This window comes from Dama dama, chromosome 5 (assembly GCF_033118175.1).
Source record: "Dama dama isolate Ldn47 chromosome 5, ASM3311817v1, whole genome shotgun sequence".
Taxonomy (NCBI): domain Eukaryota; kingdom Metazoa; phylum Chordata; class Mammalia; order Artiodactyla; family Cervidae; genus Dama; species Dama dama.
The window spans coordinates 118,706,927-118,727,412 of record NC_083685.1 but is presented as its reverse complement, the minus strand read 5'-3'; the positions used below and the strand labels follow the sequence as shown (position 1 = coordinate 118,727,412).

At 43.6% G+C, this 20,486-nt stretch overlaps 1 protein-coding gene across 1 annotated transcript in view; it reads left to right on the top strand.

Moving 5' to 3' along the window:
* The window catches only part of PITPNC1 (phosphatidylinositol transfer protein cytoplasmic 1), a 250,957-nt gene that overhangs the window by 147,263 nt on the left and 83,208 nt on the right, over positions 1–20,486 (top strand). Inside the window, exon 7 of the mRNA XM_061144419.1 lies at positions 20,130–20,201. Within this exon, the coding sequence (XP_061000402.1) occupies positions 20,130–20,201 (72 nt within the window). The remainder of the gene's footprint in view (positions 1–20,129; positions 20,202–20,486) is intronic.

Sequence of the window (20,486 nt, the reverse complement as noted above, 5' to 3'; positions counted from 1 at the left end):
GGCAACATTAGTACTTCCTGCCTCAGTTAGGGTTGGCTCAGGGAGTGAGATGGACTGAAAGGTGCAGAATAGGGACTTCAGGAGACACAGGTTCGATCCCTGGGTCAGGAAGATCCCCTGGAGAAGAAAATGGCAACCCACTCCAGTGTTCTCGCCTGGAAAATCCCATGGTCAGAGGAGCCTGGCAGGCTGCAGTCTATGGGGTCACAAAGAGTCAGACACGACTGAAGTGACTTGAGCGGGGGAAAATAAGGTGAAAGCAAATTAATACATAACTGTCAGTATTTCAAGGAAGACTAGGGCTAAGTGTTAGAGTCAAAGTGCAAACAGAGGGTTGTGCAGAAAAGAGAAATTCTGCCTGGGAGAAAGGTGGGAAGATTTCTTGGAGCAGGTAGAGTTTGAGCTAGACCATGGGGAGAGTGGAACTCCCACCTGCAGACACCTGCTCTTAGTCTGCCTGGGCTGCATCACAGAACACCATATACTGGGTGGCTTAAACATCAAGACATTTATTTTATATAGATCTGGAGTCTGGGAAGTTCATTATCAAGGTGTCAGCTGGTTCCTTTCCTGATGAGAGTTCTCTTCCTGATTTGCTGACAGGCATCTTGCTGTGTCCTCATATGGCAGAGAGAGAGTGAAAGCAAGCTCTTTGGTCCCTTCTTATAAGGACACTAATCCCATTCTTAGGGCCCCACCCTTATGACCTCATCTAAATCCCAATACCTCCCAAAGGCCCCACCTCCAAACACCATCACATTTGGGGATTAGGGCTTCAACATATATAAGGAAGGCACAAACATTCAGTCCACCGCCTGGTCACTCCATGCTCAGTGGGCAAGTGATCTTTCTGGATCCTGGATGCTCAGACACATGGAGGGCAGGTCATGGTAGCTTTGAGTCTCAGGGCAAGGTCTGGATTTAATTCTCCATAGGGAAGCAACATTGTTCCCGGCTAGTCCACTTTTATTTTCCATCCCAAATATAGCACAGCTTTTCTTTCCATCTCCCCAGTGAGGATCTCTGGCTTTTTTCCTCTCTGGCTGCAGGTGCATAGTTTTAGGCCCACAGTTCTGATTTTGAAGCTGCCTTCATCCTCCTGACTGAGACTCAGCCATGTTCTCACGCTCTCTGCCTGGGAGGAAGAGCCCACTCTTCTCTCTAACGACAGGGTCTGCTCCCAGGATTTAGGACAGATGCTTTCAGTTGTCTTCATCTTTTCCCCTGTTTTAAATGCGTTTTCAGTGGGCTCTTTATCCCCTGATCTTTTAATCCTGAATATCTCTTCTTGATATCATTCCAAGCCCCATATTTCCTGCCTGTGCCCCAAAGCAAAACTACCCCAAAGCCGAACTCCCAACTGGGGTCACCACACTCCACCCTCGCTCAGGGAGGCAGAGGGGCTCTTCATAATACTCCAGACAGGTGTCTTTCCTCATAGCATTAGTCCAGAGCAGTGTATGTCTATTCCTAGGATCCCCTGGGTCTTATTTCTGACTGTCCAACCTATTATTGAGAGTTCACGCTGCCCTCATTTGTGAGAAATCCAGCTAAGAGAACTTGCTCTTTAGGGTCATCTCGGGCCTCCGTATTATCACAGTTATTAAGACGTAAAAGCTTTTTCATCACTATGAGTGACTGTGTGTGTTTAGGATTATGTGGAAATGCCGTTTGCACAGGAAGTGGAAAAAATATCTTTAGCTCAGTTATAGGAAAAAGAAATCTTAATTATACAGTAAACAAAGAATGACATGACGACAATTTTCCAGAGGACAGATCATCTAACCAGTTCTTGAAAACCTGCCGGTTCTTCTGAAGTTTATAAAGTCACAGAGGAAGGTGCCCGAGGAGACTGGCTGCTTTCCAAAGTGGCCGATTTTGTTTTTCTAGGGCTAAAAAAAGGCCATTCTAGAATATGAACATAGCTCAGCAGCATCAATTCAACCTTGGTAGTAATGAAGCAGGGGGGGAAAAGGATTTTCTTCTCATTTGTAAGAAATTGAAAATTCAAGCCTATAGTAAGTCAATAGCCGTGACCTAGAATATACAGTTGCTGTATATATTTTGCTACTGTGACCACCCACTCCACCAAAACATCTTTTAATAAGAATCTGAAGAAAAAAAAAAAGAGTCTGAAGAAGAGGTGATGACAAATGGAAAGCACCTTTTCTCTTAGTTGGAACGACTGACTGTTCCCCAAAGATAATAATGGGCTGTCCAGTACTACCCAACATTTTAATTCTTTAGTTGAAGAGGTAGAAAAAGTCAACTATAACAGACCAGGGAGTAGGAAATGACACTTGCATGAGAACCTCCCACAGTACTGAGCCACAATGAGAGATAGAGTTGTTCAGGTTTGGGTTAGTCCAGCCAGGGAAGAGAGTTGGGCTACTCATAATTGGGTCATCAGTCACCCAGGATGAACTCAGGTTATCTTCCCAGGGGTAGCACTAGGGAGACTGAGGTATTTTTCTGAAAGCAGCAAACTATCTTGGATAGGAGTTTCACTTTCTGTCTTGACCTCATCAGTTTCTCCAGTAAATGAAAGAGCTGATGGGTGCTGTGTGCACATTGCTCTCAAGTCCTCTCATCCATCTTAAGCTTCTCCTCCCCACCTTTCACTGAGTCCCAGCCAAGGGCAGTAGAAACCCCAAAATTACATAACTAGGAAATACTTACAAGTCTAGGTAAGATTATATAATTATATAATAATATAATTATTATACCTGAACCCTGGGATTGGTCTTGTTTGGAAGGCAACTAAAAGACAATCTGGCCGTCTAAGCTACTATGTAAGCTAAGATAGAATTGTTACTGTTGTTCAGTTGCTAAGTCTTGTCCGACTCTTTGCGACCTCTTGGACTGCAGCATGCCAGGCTCCTCTATCCTTTGGTAACTCCCACAGTTTGCTCAAATTCATGTCCATTCAATCAGTGATGCTGTCTAACCATCTCATCCTCTGCCGCCCCCTTCTCCTTTTGCCTTCAATATTCCCAGCATCAGGTTCTTTTCCAATGAGTTGGCTCTTCACATCAGGTGGCCAAAGTATTGGAGCTTCAGCTTGGCTGGATACAGTCTAGAACCATTCATAACCACCACTAAGATGGTTCATAGCCAGCTAAGTAAGGGAAACGCCTGGTTATACAGATTTTAATAGATCTTGTCATTGCAGAATAGCTACATTGTGAATCTCCAAAAGGGAGCCGTAGTATATAGTACTTCCCACACTTATTTGTTCATAGGACCTTGGATTTTGCAAAGCCAGTCTTCTGAAACTTAGAGATGCTCCAGAAGCTTCCCTCAGGGTCAGAGCTATTACATGCCCACTAAATAGACTAGTCACAAAGAGTCAGACATGACTGAGTGACTGAACTGAAATAGACTCGTGGATCAATTCTATTTAGTAAATGTTACTTTTCTCTTAAATTTTAGTGGGTTAATATGTTGTCTAAAGATTACTGTGACTAAAACACCAGAGTTTTTTTTAAGAGCTCCCAACTGTAATGGATTTTTGAAGAATCAAGCGACACAGAACCTGGAAGTTCCTTTTCAAGCAAAATCAATTCTGTTAGACCAAACAGCCAAGGCAGCAGTATGTGGAGATGACAGCGAGTTTATGCATTCTGATTTATTTCCATTTAGAAAATGAGCTGGTTGTACGAGTACCCTGTTACAAACCAGCTTTATTTGCAGATGTGCCTCAGTCCTTGCTCAGGGTTCGTACTTGTCTCTATATCTCAGCAACCCGATCGATTGGTGCCTGGGGAAGCAGGAACCTTGGAACAACCAGTGTTGTTTGTCCAGTTTGTCCCATTTCCATTTATTCTAGCTCTCCCAGTCTCTTCTTTGTACAAAAATTGATTCAGCTATTTTTGGGTGGGTGGGGGGAGCAGAAGCTAAAATATGCTACTTTACCATAAGGTAGTGTTTTAAAGTTATTTGCATTTTTAAAAAATTGAAGTATAGTTCATTTACAATGTTGTGTTACTTTCAGGTGTACAACAAAATGATTCAGATATATATATATATTCTTTTTCAGATTCTTTTCCATTATAGGTTGTTACAAGGTACTGAATATAGTTCCCTGTGCTATACAGTAGAACCTTGTTGTTAATCTATTTTACGTATACTATTCTATATCTGTTAATTCCATACTTCTAATTTATCCCCCCGTTTCCCCTTTGGTAACCATAATTTTGTTTTCTTTTTAAATTTTTATTTATTATTTTACTTTTGGGTGCTCTGGATCTTCGTTGCTTTTGCGTGGGCGTTCTCTAGTTGCAATGAGTGGAGGCTACTTTTCACTGCGGCTCCTGGGCTTCTCATTTTGGGGGCTTCTCTTGTTGCAGAGCACAGGCTCTAGGCTCTCAGGCTTCAGTAGCTGCATCATGCAGGCTCGGTAGTTGGGGCTCACCAACTCTAGAGCAGAGGCCCAGTAGTTTGGCACACAGGGTAAGCTGCTCCTCAGCATGTGGAATCTTCCCAGACTGGGGATTGACCCAGTGTCCCCTGCATTGGCAGGCATATTGTTATCCACCGCACCACCAGGGAAGTCCTCATAATTTTGTTTTCTGTGTTTGTGAGTCTGTTTTGTAAATAAGTTTTTTTTTTTGGTTTTTTTTTTTGGGGGGGGGGTTAGATTATACCTTTAAGTGGTATCATATGATATTTATCTTTCTCTGACTTACTTTACTTAGTATGGTAATCCCTAGGTCCATAAGAATGACTTAACAGAGGACAATCAGCAAAGGAAAAAATATTTGTTGAAAGGCATTTTCCAAAGAAGATTTCCCTAAGAAATACTCTTTTCCTTCTTTTCTATTTTCTACTTGTACTGAAAATTAGATTTCTCTTCTAATACAAGTTATTGATGTCTATGGAGTTATGTTCAGTTCAAGTTGATGCGATCGGAATAATACAACCGGGAAGATTTTATGGGCAGATTTCTTTCTGCAAAAATAAAATTAAACATGTATAAATGTGGATACACTGAAATAGTACATTTCAGTAATTAAATAAAGTGAATGCAAAATTTTCCTCACATCTTTCAACCTTTCTAATCACTAAGATACTCTGAACTACATGATAATATATATTTAGGTGAGGAATTTGCCCAGTTGGTGAAGAGGGGGTGATTGTTAACCATTTTTAACTGAGAAGGCTTGTAATATGGAAGTTTCCTACCTGGCCATATGCCAGCCTGTATATGAGGAGTCACTGATTTGTTCCAATCTCTTATTTACATACAGTTCTTTTTCATTTACATGCAGTTTCTTTCCACCTGCTCCTTAACTCCTTGTCCTGCCTTTATCATGTGTAGCTATTGGTATTCACCATCATCTGCTTATTTCTGCCTTGGCAGGTCCAACTGTAGATTGAATGAGCCTGAATTTAGTTTCCCTCCTCAATTTTCATAGAAGCGCCAGTGGCAAACCATTCCCCATTGAGAAAACTTACTTTCATTCATGCATTTGCTCCCTCTCCCTCTTGGCCTTGCTTCTCCCGTGAATGGCTGTTACTCAGCATATCAGAAGAGGGACGAGGCTCCATCAATGGAGGAACTAATGAATGAACAGAAGCCTCAGTGTAGTGTGCAGGCTAGTGAAAAGCAGCGGAGAGGCTGGTGTTCATTTCCTTACTGTGGGCTGAAATACAAACAGCTGTTTTCCTGCCATACTTCCATGCTCTGCCTTCCACACACCCCCTTTCTCTCTCACCCTCCCCCACTTCTCTTTCAGGTCCCACTGCTCCTCTTGGCCACATTTTACTTCTGATGCAGTCTGTATTGGGGAAACCACTCTCCAATTCATCCTCGCCTGTATTACTAATATGCTATTCCTTTTTGCCTTCTCTTTGCTTTAAAATTCTTCTTTTTTCTCCACTTGGGTTCCCCTTCTCATTTTTCTGGACCTGTCTTCTTTGCAGTTGTTTTTTTTTTTTTCCTAACTACTTTGTCATTAGGGCCACCCAACTAGATTGTATAGTCATACATGACCCTGGGAACCCAGAACAGCCAAGAAAGCTCAAATATCTCCCTTATTTTATTTGCATCAATCCCTGCAGGATGACTGAGATTCTGAATAGATGTGGGACAGCCAGACATACACCTTCTTGAAACTGTTGTGTCTATTAAAGGTTTTCTATGCACAAAAGAGTTTATATTACTTTCCAACTAGGGGACAAATTTTCAGTCAAAATGGAAGGATAAAAATTTTCCGATGAAGAATTTAAAAAGTTGAAAGGTACTTTAAAATCTAAGTTGTCTACTGTCTCTACATACAGATTCACCACCCACAGTCTACTGTTGTACAAACAGCACAGGCTGCAGCTCTGAATTCCTAGAAGATAATAAATCTTAACCTTTAGACTTATTTCACTAGGTTCACTGGAACATTCTGAACGTAAGTCTCCTGTTAGTGAAAGGAGGAGGCGTTTGCAAGTTCAGTTTTATGAATGATCCCATCTCAAGCTGAAATTTCCTTTATGGCCCTGGAGTATATTTAATATGATAATACAGAATATAGTACCAGAGAATCAATGTCTTCATGGGGGTTCCATTAGAGAGATCAAGTCTTGATAGAGTTTCAGAACAAGATGGTCAGAGAGGAATGCATTGAATTCCAGATAAATGCTAAAAGGAAATGATCTTTTAAAAGCCTATAAGTACTTTATCTGCCCCAAGCCAGAGTCTCAACTCTTACATTTAATTTTCTTGATTCCAAGCCTCCTTGTAAAAAATGCTGGCTCTCAGACATGGGAGAATTTCAGCTGGTAACCAGAAATAAAGCATTGTATTACTAGGCTCAGTCAGCGATTTTCAAACTTTTCTTCTTTTGGTCCAGGAATCTCCATGAACATGTCTCACTAGCCACCAGATACTTACTTAACATATTATTTGAAGAAAGAACTCTGATGCCATTTAAAAAGTGGTTTGAACTACTGATCTGTATCACCTGTCAGATCCACCTTGTTCTAAGACTCCATAAAAGTGTGATACAGGAACCACTTGAAACAGTGAAAACTTTTAGTCATCTTGTGACTTCCATTAGAGATAATATAGTCACTTTGGGATATCATGGATTTGTTTGTGTACTTTTTAAATTGGATTTGAATTTTTTCTGCTTACTGAAAAAGTAGATATTTATTATAAAATTCAAGTACCTCAAGAAACTGTATCACAGAAAATTAAAGGGCCACATAATTTAACTTTTCTCCTCTAAGAAAATATTTTGATATCTATTCCTCTGTTTTTTCTGTGCGTGTGCTAACATGCTTTTCCCCCCTCTTTTTGCAAAAAGGAAGTTGTTCTCTTTTCCACTTTGCTTTTTGAAAACCTTTAGAGTTCACGACAATGTACTTAACCAACAGTCTACTGGTGGACTTTGGGATTGTTTCCCTGTCCTTTATAGGACCAACAGTGCAGTAATGAACATTTGTTCACTTGTAATATTTTTTTCACACCTGAGAATTCATGCCCTTCCTGGTTCTGGGCAAGGTTTTTGAAGTACTTCCAGGGGAGTTCCCTGGAGGTCCAGTGGTTAGGACTTGGAGTGTTCACTGTCATGGGCCAGGTTCAGTCCCTGGTCAGGGAACTAAGATCCTGCAAGCCACATAGCCAAAAAAGAATTTTTTAAAATAAGAGCACTTCCACAGTAGGAGTTATCTTAAGTCATCATATTGACATTTGAATTTTTGAAAATGATTGTATTTTAAAGGTACTAGGATATTTTTGCATTTTAAAGGAATACCACTGTAAATTTCTTAAATTAATAATTATTTCCCCAATATATCTTTTGGGTGCCTCCTATTTGAATAAGCCTCTTTGGGCTTATTTAAAGTAGGCACATCTGTCATTAGATGGTTGGATGGCATCACCGGCTCGATGGACATGAGTTTGAGTAGCTCAGCAAGTTGGTGATGGGCAGGGAAACCTGGCACGCTGCAGTCCACGGGATCACAGAGGAAGTATGAGCGAGTGAACTAAACTGATCATTAGATGGATGCACACACACAGTTTCCTCTGCTGTCATTGGCCATAGGACATACTGAGGGACCTTAACCACCCCCAGCTGAGCACTTAACTCCAATGGAAAAACACTCATGTGCCTTCCTAATACTCAACAGGCAGCAGGATGTGGAGTCATGAGCTTGAACTCAGAGCCAGACAGCCTGAGTGAGTCCATTCCAGAGCCATCATGTAAATGTATGATTTGGGGCATACTATTCAACCTTACCCTGCCTTTGTTTTCTTGTCTGTAAAGTGACCCTCACAGAGTTGTATGAGAGCGTTAAGGAGTGAATAAATGAATTATTATATACCAAATACTTGAGACAGTGCCTGATGATAGTACAGTATCCACAGTTTTGTCATTATTACCTCAGTGTTGAGTCATGTCTCTGTGTCTCAGATTGGACTGAGGAATGGTTACCTTGGATCATCATTTTGATCCAAAGTTATTCCAGAACTTCCTGGGGTTGAGAAACACTGGGCAATTACAAGTGCTGACAAGGTTATGGAGAGCCTGGCACTCTCGGACACGACTGGTGGGGATGCAAAATGGTGCAGCCACTTGGAAAACCATCTGGCAGTTCCTCAAAAAGTTAAACATAACCATATGACCAACAGTTCCACTCTAAGTGTATACCCAAGAGAAATAAAAAGATATGTTCACACAAAGCGTCTACCAGAGTGCCCACGGCAGCGTTATTCATAATAACCAAAGAGTGGACACAAGTACACATCAACTGATGAATGGGTACATTTAAAATGGTATATCCATATAATGGAATATTATTCTGCCATAAAAAGGATGCTGAGAGAATCCAAACACAAAAGACCACATACTATATTATTCCATTTACATGAAATGTCCAGAATAGACAAATCAGAGACAAAGTAGATCAGTGGTTGCTTCAAGCATGAGGTAGGGGAGGAGGTAGGAGTGACTGCTAATGGGTACAGGGCTTCTATTTAGAGTGATGAAGTAGTCTAAGATTAGATTGTGGTTATGGTTGCACACCTCTATGAATAGACTAAGAACCACTGATCTGTACACTTGAAATGAGAATAATATGGGAGTGAATAAAGCTATTTTTAAAAAGAAAAATCAACTTCTAGGTTCAGGTCTGGGCTCTGGGACTCCACCAACTTTCTGAAAGCAAGTCATTAGGAAAGGAGTCTCAGATCTGTTTTTAACAACTCCACCAGATGAGGTTAAGTTTTAGAAACATACTGTTAGAATACAATTTTTGCTTCACTGGCATGGGAGGGATTAGTACCCTTTAGCTTGCAGTTTCCACCATGCACTGGGCACTGTGGGGGGTATAGTATGACAATAATGATGATCTCAAAGTGGATGATGCAGGTCTTCCAGAAGTTTCACCTCTGCATGTTTTTGAAGTATAGAGCTCCCAGAGAGCCTCCCTGGCCTGTTCTCTACAGCCACCATTCCTTCTCTCCCTCGGCAGGTGTGGACAATGCAGCCAGGCTCCCAGCACCACCCAGAAATCGACTATAAAATTTCCAGTGCACTTGCCTCTTTCACTTTAAGACCCGCTTACATTCACTTTCCTTCTCGTAAGTGATTCTTATTGCCATAGCAACCCTAATCAATCACTGGACTAAAAATAGCTCTTTCATTTTTTTCCCAAAGCATGTCTGTAGTGAATAGAAAATTGAGCTCTGCCGTGCATTTTGCATATGCTGCTTTCCTTTCCTGACACTGAACTGGGGTGTGTCTGTGTCTGGAAATTATTCCTGCAGGGAGCCTAGGTACTTCACTCGTCTTTCCTGGATTTCGTCTTCCTGACTGCAGATTCCCCCCATCACTTCCAAGAGATACAAGTACGTGTTTTTAATGTTCAACAGGGAACATCACTTTCCTGCACATTCGGTTTCAAGTGCTGGAGATTTCACAGTTACCTGATGATCACTTTCCAATAAGAGGTTCATTCCAGTGGATCACATTGTGTTTGGAAGGCAGATTAAGGATGCTCAGATGCTGGGTACAAAGGAAGTTAGTCCTGGCAGGGCGCAGATGAGAGCAACACTAGTAAGACTCCTCTGGCTTAGGAGGATCTAAGCTAGAAAATCAAAGAGGAGACGACAAGAGTTTTTTTCCCTCCTTTCCCCAATTTCTCCATGATACCTGTGTTATTTTTAGGGGGTTAGAGGCAAAATAAACCCTGGATCTAATAAAGGGAATATTTGTTACGATCCTCTGGCCAAGCTGCTTTTCTAGTCAACAAGAGAGAGAAAGAGGTTTTTCATGAGGGAGAAGGTTCCAGATCTTGAATGGGCCTAGGGGAGGAAGAGGGCAGAGGAGGGGCTGAAATGAACTCAGTAACGTCCCCCAGGCCCTGGGGGATGAGGCTGTTCATGGCCCCTCTCTCTGCTTCATTGTGCTGCTCTGCAGTCTCTGCCCCAGCCCTCTGCCTGTAAGCAGGCTCATCTCATGGGACCCTCTGGGGCTCCCAAATGCTGTCTTATGCTATTTCTTAGCTTCTCTGAGCCTCAGTTTTTTAAAATAAGGCTAAGTGAACTAGCAGGCATAAAGCCTTTAAATCTGGGAAAGAAGAAAACTCGTGGAAATTCTGATAGTATTCTTGTTTCCCTGTGTGAAATTGGCAAAGGGGTCAAGGAAATCTGAGAAGAGGTGAAAGGAAAGGGCCCCTCTGCAGAAAGAGGAGCTGTTTTAGGAAAAGGAAGACAGTAAAGAGGATGGACCTGGAAGATATGATGATGTGTCCTCAAAATACAACAAGTTAGGGGGCAGAGCAAGGCTGGAGGGACTGATCAGGTATTCTGATGTTGCTACTTCAGCAAATTCACAACCTCCCAGGGCATCCTTACACACACACAGTGGAGGGTTCTTCCTACACATGTGCCATCTCTATTTAGTCCCCATCTGGTCTGTGGGATTTCATGGACAGGAGTACAATGAGGCACACCAATGTTTCTGTAGTATCTGTTCAGCCAGACCTTGGCCTGGCCTTGGACACTTATTATCTCACTCCACAGCTAAGAGATTGGTATCATATCCATTTTACAGATGAGAAAACTTAAGCTCAGAGTGATTAAAGAATTCACCCAAGGTCTCAGTTTGTGTGAAAAGAAGCCAGAGTTTGAATTAAAGGTTGTTTCACTCCAAAACCTGTCTTCTTTCTACTGAACAACCACACTTGCTCCTTGTGGGCTAGGTGCACACTGCTGCATTTGGACAACAATCAGTGGCAAGTTTCATGGCATCCGTTTCTAGTAAATATCCCCCTGGGCAGTTAGCAGTGGCCATTGACAGAGAGGATGACATTACAGATGGAACTAAGTTAGACAGAGTACAAATTCCCCATCCCATTTTCTGAACATTTCCTAGATATGTTCAGATCTCAAAGTCAGTGACACTTTACTCAGATGAGAACCAAATGAGTGATTTGGAAGGGAAGCAGTGGTTGTATTCTTGAGGTTGGGTATTAATATTGGTTTTCTATTGCTGTATAATAAATGCCCCACAAATGTGGTGACTTAAAACTTCACAAATTTATTTTCTCAGTGTTTCCACTGGGGCTCAGGTTAACTGAGTCCTTGGTTCAGAGTCTCATCAGACTGAAATCAAAATCTCAGCCATAGCTGCAGTGTCATCTAAGTCTCAAGGTCCTCTTCCAAGCTTAACTGATTTTCGGCAGAATTCCATTTCTTGTGGTTGTAGGACTGAAATCTGGTTTTCTAGTTGGCTGGCCTCCAGGGGTCACTCTTGGCTCTTAGACACTTCCCTCAGGTTGCACTCTAGGACATAGCAACTTACTTCCTCAAAACCAACCTGCTTTGAACTTCCCTGGTGGTACAGTGGATAAGAGTCCATCTGCCAATGCAGAGGATGTGGGTTCGATCCCTGGTCCAGGAAGATTCCACATGCTGTGGAGCAACTAAACCTGCGAGCTGTAACTACTGAAGCTTGAATGCCCTAGAGCCTATGCTCCACAAGATAAGACCGCACGCCACAATGAAGAGTAACCCCCACTTGCCTCAACTAGGGAAAGCCATGCACAGCAGTGAAGACCCAGAATAGCAAAAAAGAATAAAAGAAAAAAATCTGCTTCTAAAAATGAAGTTTTATATAATGTCACATTATCTGGTCCCCAGGGGACTTCCCTGATGGCTCTGCTGGTAAAGAATCTGCCTGCATTGTGGGAGACCTGGGTTCGATCCCTGGGTTGGGAAGATGCCCTGGAGAAGGGAATGGCTGCCCACTCCAGTATTCTGGCCTGGAGAATTCCATGGACTTTATAGTCCAGGGGGTCGCAAAGAGTCAGACACGACTGAGCCACTTCCACTCCACACTATCTGATCCCCATGGTAATCTGTTCAGAAGAGTAGTGAAAGTGAATGTGTTAGTCACTCAATCATGTCCAACTCTTTGGGACCCCATGGACTGTAGTCAGCCCGGCTACCCCTTCCTTGGAATTCTCCAGGCAAGAATACTGGAGTGAGTTGCCATTCCCTTCTCCAGAGGATCTTCCTGACCCAGGGATCAAACCCAGATCTCCCGAGTTGGAGGCAGATTCTTTACTGTCTGGGCCACCAGGGAAGTCTCCATTCATAGGTCTCATCTTCACTTAAGGGGAGGGATTATGCAAGATGAGCAGATATACCGGGGATTTTACCAGGCGCTGGAAATCTTGCAGACCATCTTAGAACTCTTGTCTACCATGGGTATTTTAGTCTTTCCTCCACAATGTTAGGAAAGATTGAAGACGAAAGGAGTATCGGGTGACAGAGGATGAGATGGTTCCATAGCATCACCAACACAATGGACAGGAATCTGAGCAAACTCTGGAAGACGGTGAAGGACAGGGAAGCCTGGCGTGCTACATGTAGTCCATGGGGTCCCAAAGAGTCAGACACGACTTAGCAACTGAACAACAACCACCATGATGCTGTGGGCCAACCAAGTGACTTGGAGAACTTAGGAGTATTCTGAATCCCTTAGACAGTATTAGTCAATGAGTGACACTCCTGATAATCTGTCTTCTTGCATCATGCAAGTTTGGTTATGTCAGGATTCCCAACCTTTTTTCCACTCCCTCACTTCTGACAGTTCCCTCAGTGATATGGAATCTCCCTCACTCTAGGAAATGTGTCCAAATCCCTAGGGGATAGCATGTATTTTGAGAAATTCCATGGTTGGAAGAGGGGGTGCTCCCTTCCCCACCCCCTAGATATTTGAGAATGACTAGGTTAAGTGGTATCTTCCCAGCTGGAGCAAAGCCCTTTGTCACAGAAAGCAGACTCGGGCAACCTGGAGGTAAAATAGATGCTTTGATGCCCGAATAACTGGGGAGACAGTGACTCACACCATTCCTAATGGCAGCGGGTTGTAGGGGAGGGATCTTTCTACTGGAATAGCATTGGAGCTTGTCATCTGGTTGGTGAGCTGGACAAACAGACAGCTCAATGTGATGATGGAAAAGGAGATAAATGCTGTGACAAAAATACAAACAGGATGCTACCTGTATACCCAGGATAATCATTCTGAAGTGGTGTTTGAAATGGTAAGATTTAGGAAAGAAATGTCAAGTTAAGGGCATTGTGGGCAAAAAACATGGCAGCCAGAAGTGTTTAACGAAATGGGAAGTGGTCTTCTGTGACTGGCTATGGGGTGAATACCAGGCAAAGCCGGAAAAGAAGATTCAGGTCAGAAGCAGAAGACTCCAGGTCTTCCCTTTAAGGAGGGAAACTGAGTCAGCAGTACCCAGCAGTTCACTGTTTGTGATGGGTGAGTGTACCAAATAGTAGGTGAAATAACATCCCCCTCAGTATTCATGTCCACCAAAACGTCACGTGTGACCTTATTTGGAAGTAGGGTCTTTGCAGGTGTTATTAGTTAAGCACCTTGAGATGAGAGATGAAACCACGCTAGATTTAAGGTGGGATAAATTCAATAACTGTTGTCTTATAAGAAGAGGACAGAGGGACATATGGAGGGAAGAAGGTGATGTGGAGACAGAGGCAGAGATTGGAGTTGCAGCCACAGACCAAGGAGCCCCTGGGGCCACTGGAACCTGGGAGAGATGGGAAAGCTAGGCCACTGGAAGCCTAGAGCCTTCAGAGGGAGCACGACATTGCTAACATCTTGATTTCAGACTTATGGGCTCTAGGACCATGAGAAGATACATTTCTGTTGTTTTAAGCCGCCAGATCCATGGTAATTTGACAGCTCTGGGAAACTCGTACAGTGCAGAACATTCAGATTCAGTATGGATGTTTCAAGTTTGATGTGCCTAGAGGACCCTTGTCTGGGACAGCCAGTGGGCATCTGGACCTGTGAGAAGGGCAGCCAGGGTGAGACATGTCAGTTTGGGAGGGTTCATAAAAATGAGTCATGGAAAAGTCAGGAACAGATGAGATCAACTGGAGCAAGTAAATCGGGTGGAGGGCAGAACCTACGGGACCACTTTCATTGAAGGAACAGAGGAGGGAAGAAAGCTGCTGTCACGGGAGGAATTGCTTAGTCATATAAAACAGTGTGGGCTTCTCAGGTGGCACTAGTGATAAAGAACCCGCCTGCCAGTGCAGGAGACATAAGAAACACGAATTCATTCCCTGGGTCAGGAAGATCCCTGGAGGAGGAAATGGCAATCCAGTATTCTTGCCTGGAGAATCCCTTGGACAGAGGAGCCTGGAGTGCTATATTCCATGGGGTTGCAAAGAGTCAGACATGACTGAAGCAACTTAACACACACACACACAACAGTTTAGGGAGGCCTGCGGGGTGCAGATGGAGAAGCAGTGCTGCTTTGAAAATTTTCTGATAATCAGTCCTTTCCTTTCCATACCATATTGCACTGCTTGAGAAAAGAGATAGGAGGTGGAAAAGTAGAGCCAGCAAGCATGAACTGTTCTTTTAGTAGAGTTTGGTTGTGACGACAAGGAGGAGTGGGGTTGGTTGTAGATCAAGGAAGAAACATAACTGAGGATATTTGATGCTTGTTTGTTTTTTATGAGTATGACCCTTTTCATTATATTTTTAGGCAGTAGGAAAAAAGCAGGGAGAGTTGCAAATAATCAATGAAACAAGTTTCCAGAGAAGAAACTCACAAATATATATAACCATGCACCTACTCTGTGCCAGGCGCTGTGCTGGGTTTACCTGAATGATCCTCATTGATCTTCTCAGCACGCCTACAGAGTAGAAAAAAATTGTCCCCGCTGGGAATGGGAAAATAATTTGCCCAAGTCGATACATCTCAGGTCTGATGACTCCTCTGTGTCTCAGTTCTGATCATTATATTTTTTTTTTCCCCCGCATTGGGATAAAGAATGCAGCATCTTTCTCTGATTCATGAAGAATAGGAAGCAGCATAAAGAAGCAGATTTGTGACAATGGAGGAGAGGGAAAATGTAGGTGTTTATGTCACGTGATCTGTGTCATTGTTAAACTATGAACCAGAATTATCAACTGCAAGGAAGAAAAAGTGAAGCACGGGGTCTTGAGAAGGGAAGGGGTTTAAGATAACATCAGTGGTGACATACAATTGGGAGCCAGCCAGGGAGAAAGGAAGAAAGCCTTACTCAACAGTTTAAACTCGACTAGGATTAGAGGAACAACAGACTGCTTCCAAATCGGGAAAGGAGTATGTCAAGGCTGTATGTTGTCACCCTACTTATTTAATTTATATGCAGAGCACATCATGCGAAATGCCAGGCTGGATGAAGCACAAGCTGGAATCAAGATTGCGGGGAGAAATATCAATAACCTCAGATATGCAGATGACACCACCCTTATGGCAGAAAGCGAAGAAGAGCTAAAGAGCCTCTTGATGAAAGTGAAAGAGGAGAGTGAAAAAGTTGGCTTGAAACTCAGTATTCAGAAAACTAAGATCATGGCATCCAGTCCCATCACTTCATGGCAAACAGATGGGGAAACAGTGGAAACAGTGGCTGACTTTATTTTTCTGGGCTCCAAAATCACTGCAGATGGTGATTGCAGCCATGAAATTAAAAGATGCTTACTCCTTGGAAGGAAAGTTATGACCAACCTAGACAGCATATTAAAAAGCAGAGACATTACTTTGCCAACAAAGGTCCGTCTAGTCAAGGCTATGGTTTTTCCAGTAGTCATGTGTGGATGTGAGAGTTGGACTATAAAGAAAGCTGAGCGCCAAAGAATTGATGCTTTTGAACTGTGATGTTGGAGAAGATTCTTGAGAGTCCCTTCGACTGCAAGGAGATCCAACCAGTCCATCCTAAAGGAAATCAACCCTTAATATTCATTAGAAAGACTGATGCTAAAGCTAAAACTCCAATACTTTGGCTACCTGATGCAAAGAAATGACCCATTGGAAAAGACCCTGCTGCTGGGCAGGATTGAATGCAGGAGGAGAAGGGGACAACAGAAGATGAGATGGTTGGATGGCATCACTGACTCAATGAACTTGAGTTTGAGCAAGCTCCGGGAGTTGGTGATGGACAGGGAAGCCTGGCGTGCTACAGTCCATGGGGTCTCAAAGAGTCAGACATGACTGAGTGACTTAACTGACTGACTGAGGATTAGAGAGCTGGATTTTTAGGGAAGCTAACCTACTTGGGAGAAGCAGGAGTTGATTTCAAGATGGACATCTAGTTGGAAAGATTTTAGTGATAATGTCAAAAATGCCCCGAGCCAGAGACATTTCAGATTTTAACATGAAGCAATGTATATATACTACAGGGCTCTGAGAATCAGCCATTGATACCCTAAAGGGATTATCAGTCCCAAACCACTGCTGAAGGAGATAGAGCTGAGCAGCCTGGGGCTGGCCTGTCTGATCTGTGTCTTCCCACTGCCTTGCCAAAACCAAGTACCCTTCAAGCCTCTTGCAGGGTTGCTATTCTGACATGAAAATAACCTAAATCCCTTGACTCAAAAATAACAACATGTTAATTTGCATAAGAGTTTTGCATTTTGTATTTTGGGTTTAATATCCAAATGCTAAAATTCACTTGTTTGACCTTAGTTAAGTGGTGTAGAGACTCAGCCAATTAAAAACTCTTTACAGGTTCCACTCTGACTCACCTAGACCCACCTCCCCACCCTGGACAGCTCCATTCTTTTGCTAGTTGGTACTGTGCACACATTGGATTGAGCCTCTTGAATTATGGGTTGCATGAGTGCTAAGTCGCTTCTGTCGTGTCCAACTCTTTGGGACCCTATCAACTGTAGCCTGCCAGGCTCTTCTGCCCATAGGATTCTCCAGGCAAGAATACTAGAGTGAGTTGCCATGCCCTCCTCCAGGAAATCTTCCTCACCCAGGGATCAAACCCATGTCACCTGTGGCTCCTGTGTTGCAGGTGGATTCTTCCTGGCTGAGCCACCAGAGAAGCCAAATTATGGGTTAAAAAAGGACAAATCAGTTCACCTGAAGCTTGTTATTTTGAAAAGCCTCTGCAGGTTCATGTTCTCAAGTTCACATGGCTATTGAGAGCTCTGTGGTGGGGCTCTGAGCTGCTCCATCTTGCTTCATGACAGGCAGCCCCTCCTTAGAACTCCCTGGGTCTGGGTGTGAGGGCAACAGTTGTGCAGTGAGAGGTTGTTTGAGAGGAGACAGCAAAGAAGGTGTTAATGAATGATCGCAAGGCTTCGTTCTCCATAAAGGCAATTACTGGGATTGATTGTTTCCATGTTTCCTTAGTCACGGTTCAGCTTGCTTGTTTCACTGGGATTAAGACAGATGAACGCTGAATGCACACAGACATGTGATGTCAGGAGAATTATCAATGGCACATCGAAGGCCTCTGCTTTCTTGCACAGATGCCGCTTGGGGGATCTCAGTGGAGCTGAAAGGGGATCATGGCCACTGTGGGATGACCAAGTGGGGCAAGGGTGTGTTTGGTGGACCACGGGATTTTAGATAATGCATCTTCTCTCTTTCCTTCCCATACATGGTATACTGGGGTGGTTTTCCAGCTTACACCTGCATTAGCATGCTGGAAGGCTTGACAAACAAAAATGCTTGAGCCCCATGCCCTGAGTTTCTGATTCAGTGGGTCTGGCATTGGCCCCAGGAATTTGCTTTTCTAAGAAGTTCCAGGGTGCTGCTGCTACAGGTGCTACTGAAAACCAGTAGGGTCGTCATCAAGAGCATGAACACTGATCAGGCCACCAGACTTTCCATCACGACTTTACTTTTTACTAGCTGTGTGATCGTGGGCCATGTACTTAACCAATAGCCAGGACATGAAGCAACCTAGATGTCCATTGACAGAAGAATGGATAAAGAAAAGGTGGTTCATATATACAATGGACTATTGCTCAGCCATAAAAAGAATGAAGTTGAGTCAATTGTAGTGAGGTGGATGAAAGTTGAGCCTGTTGATACAGAGCGAAGTCAGAAAGAGCAAAACAAATATATATTAAAACATATATATGAAATCTAGTAAAATGGTACTGATGAACCTATTTGCAGGGCAGGAATAGAGGTGTAAACATAGAGAACAGACTTGTGGACATAGTTGGGAGATTGAATTGAGAGAGTAGCGTTAATGTATGTATACTACCATATGTAAAATAGCTAGCTAGCAGGAAGCTACTGTATCGCACAGGGAGCTCAGCTTGGTGCTCTGTGATGACGACCTAGAGGGATGGGGTGGGAGGGGTGAAGGAGGCTCAGGAAGGAGGGGATATGCATATAATTATGGCTGGCTTGCATTGTTGTACAGCAGAAACCAAAACAACATTGTAAAGCAATTATATTCCAGTTTTAAAAAGGGGATAATTATAATAGTTCCTATTTCATGGGATAGTTAGAAGGACTAAATGAATTAGAACTTGGAAGCATTGAGACCAGTGCCGGGTCTATGTATACTGGATAAATAAAAGAGGCAACCTCTTGGAACTGGGAGCATATGGACCCAAGCCTCACTTCTCTAATACCTGAAGCTCCCAGTGAAGCGGCTGTGTCCTTTGCCTGTAGTCTGCGATCCTATCTCTGGAGGTCAGGAAGGTTAATGCCCAGTTCAGGGCCAGTGCCAGCAGGAGGAAGGCCACATCGACCTCCATCAAAATTCTCTTGTCAAGCTACACTAACAGTCTACTGAATATGTGGAATGAGCTCAGTGAGATGAAGATGTCAGGGTGATGTGCATTTGGGGTTTTTCTCCCCCGTGCCGGCAAAAAGAGAGGCTGTCTTTTATGTCAAGTTCACATGTAGCCTTATACTGATTTGTTAAATGTTTGCTCAATACCCAGCACTGATATGTTTTACGCACATGGTTTCATTTAACCCTCACAATGTCACTGTTAGGTAATCATTACTGTCTCTGTTTCAGTATTGCTGGGGTTCAGATAAGTTCAATGACTTGTCCAAAGTCACATGGCTATCAAGTGATAAACCCCAAACTAAAAGCCAGGTCTGTCTGACTTCAATAATTTATAACCGTAAAGCTCTACTCTACCACCTCCAGCTTATTATGAATATTTATATAATGGTTAAGGCTGGCCTCCAGGTATCCAGCCGTGGTAGCTGCTCCCTAAAGGGAAGCACCCTGGAACTGGAACTGTCTCTGTTTCAGGGGGTTGCTTTTCTATAAAGCCTGTGGTTGGACTCACAGAATATACTCCTTTGGGAAATGTCCTCTTCACCAACTTATCTTGCTCCTGCGGCTGCTGCTGCTAAGTCGCTTCAGTCGTGTCCGACTCTGTGCGACCCCATAGGCAGCAGCCCACCAGGCTCCGCCGTCCCTGGGATTCTCCAGGCAAGAACACTGGAGTGGGTTGCCATTTCCTTCTCCAGTGCATGAAAGTGAAGTCGCTCAGTCGAGTCTGACTCTTCGCGACCCTGTGGACTGCAGCCTACCGGGCTCCTCTGTCCATGGGATTTTCCAGGCAAGAGTACTGGAGTGGGTTGCCATTGCCTTCTCTGGCCAACTTGTCTTATTGCCTAATTATTCTCTCTGGCCTGACTTCTGGGTGGAATTGTGTTCACGTCGCCAAAAGTAGCTTTGCTTACATTTGGATATGGACTTAGTGTCTTAACATCTCTGGTTGTGGACAGTGGTCACAACCAGAAGGCCAGGAGCACATCCAGAGGCTAAGCTGAAGACGTGAAGAGAGAAAAAACTGGTATGCTGATGAAACCTTTCTCTCTCCCCATAGTGCTCCTTTCTGCCGAAATTCTCCATTCACATAGAAACCAAGTACGAGGACAACAAGGGAAGCAACGACAGCGTGAGTAGCCCCTGCTCCCCCACCCAGCCCTCCCCGTCCGCACCGTTCTCCCCTCGTGGGCAGGGCCAGCCCCACCACCTCTGCCCGGGGCCTCAGAGATGCTCTGGCTCCTCTTCTCATCTTTATGTGCTTTCTGTGGGCCTCTATGCAGAAATCTCTGTCACCTGGAGTGATTGTCATCGGGGACCAAGAGGGATGAGGGGAACCTCGGAGTCTGGAATTTGGTTTCTGGTCATTGGATTGAACACACGTTTTCTCCGTGACAGTTGACATTTACTTAGAAGG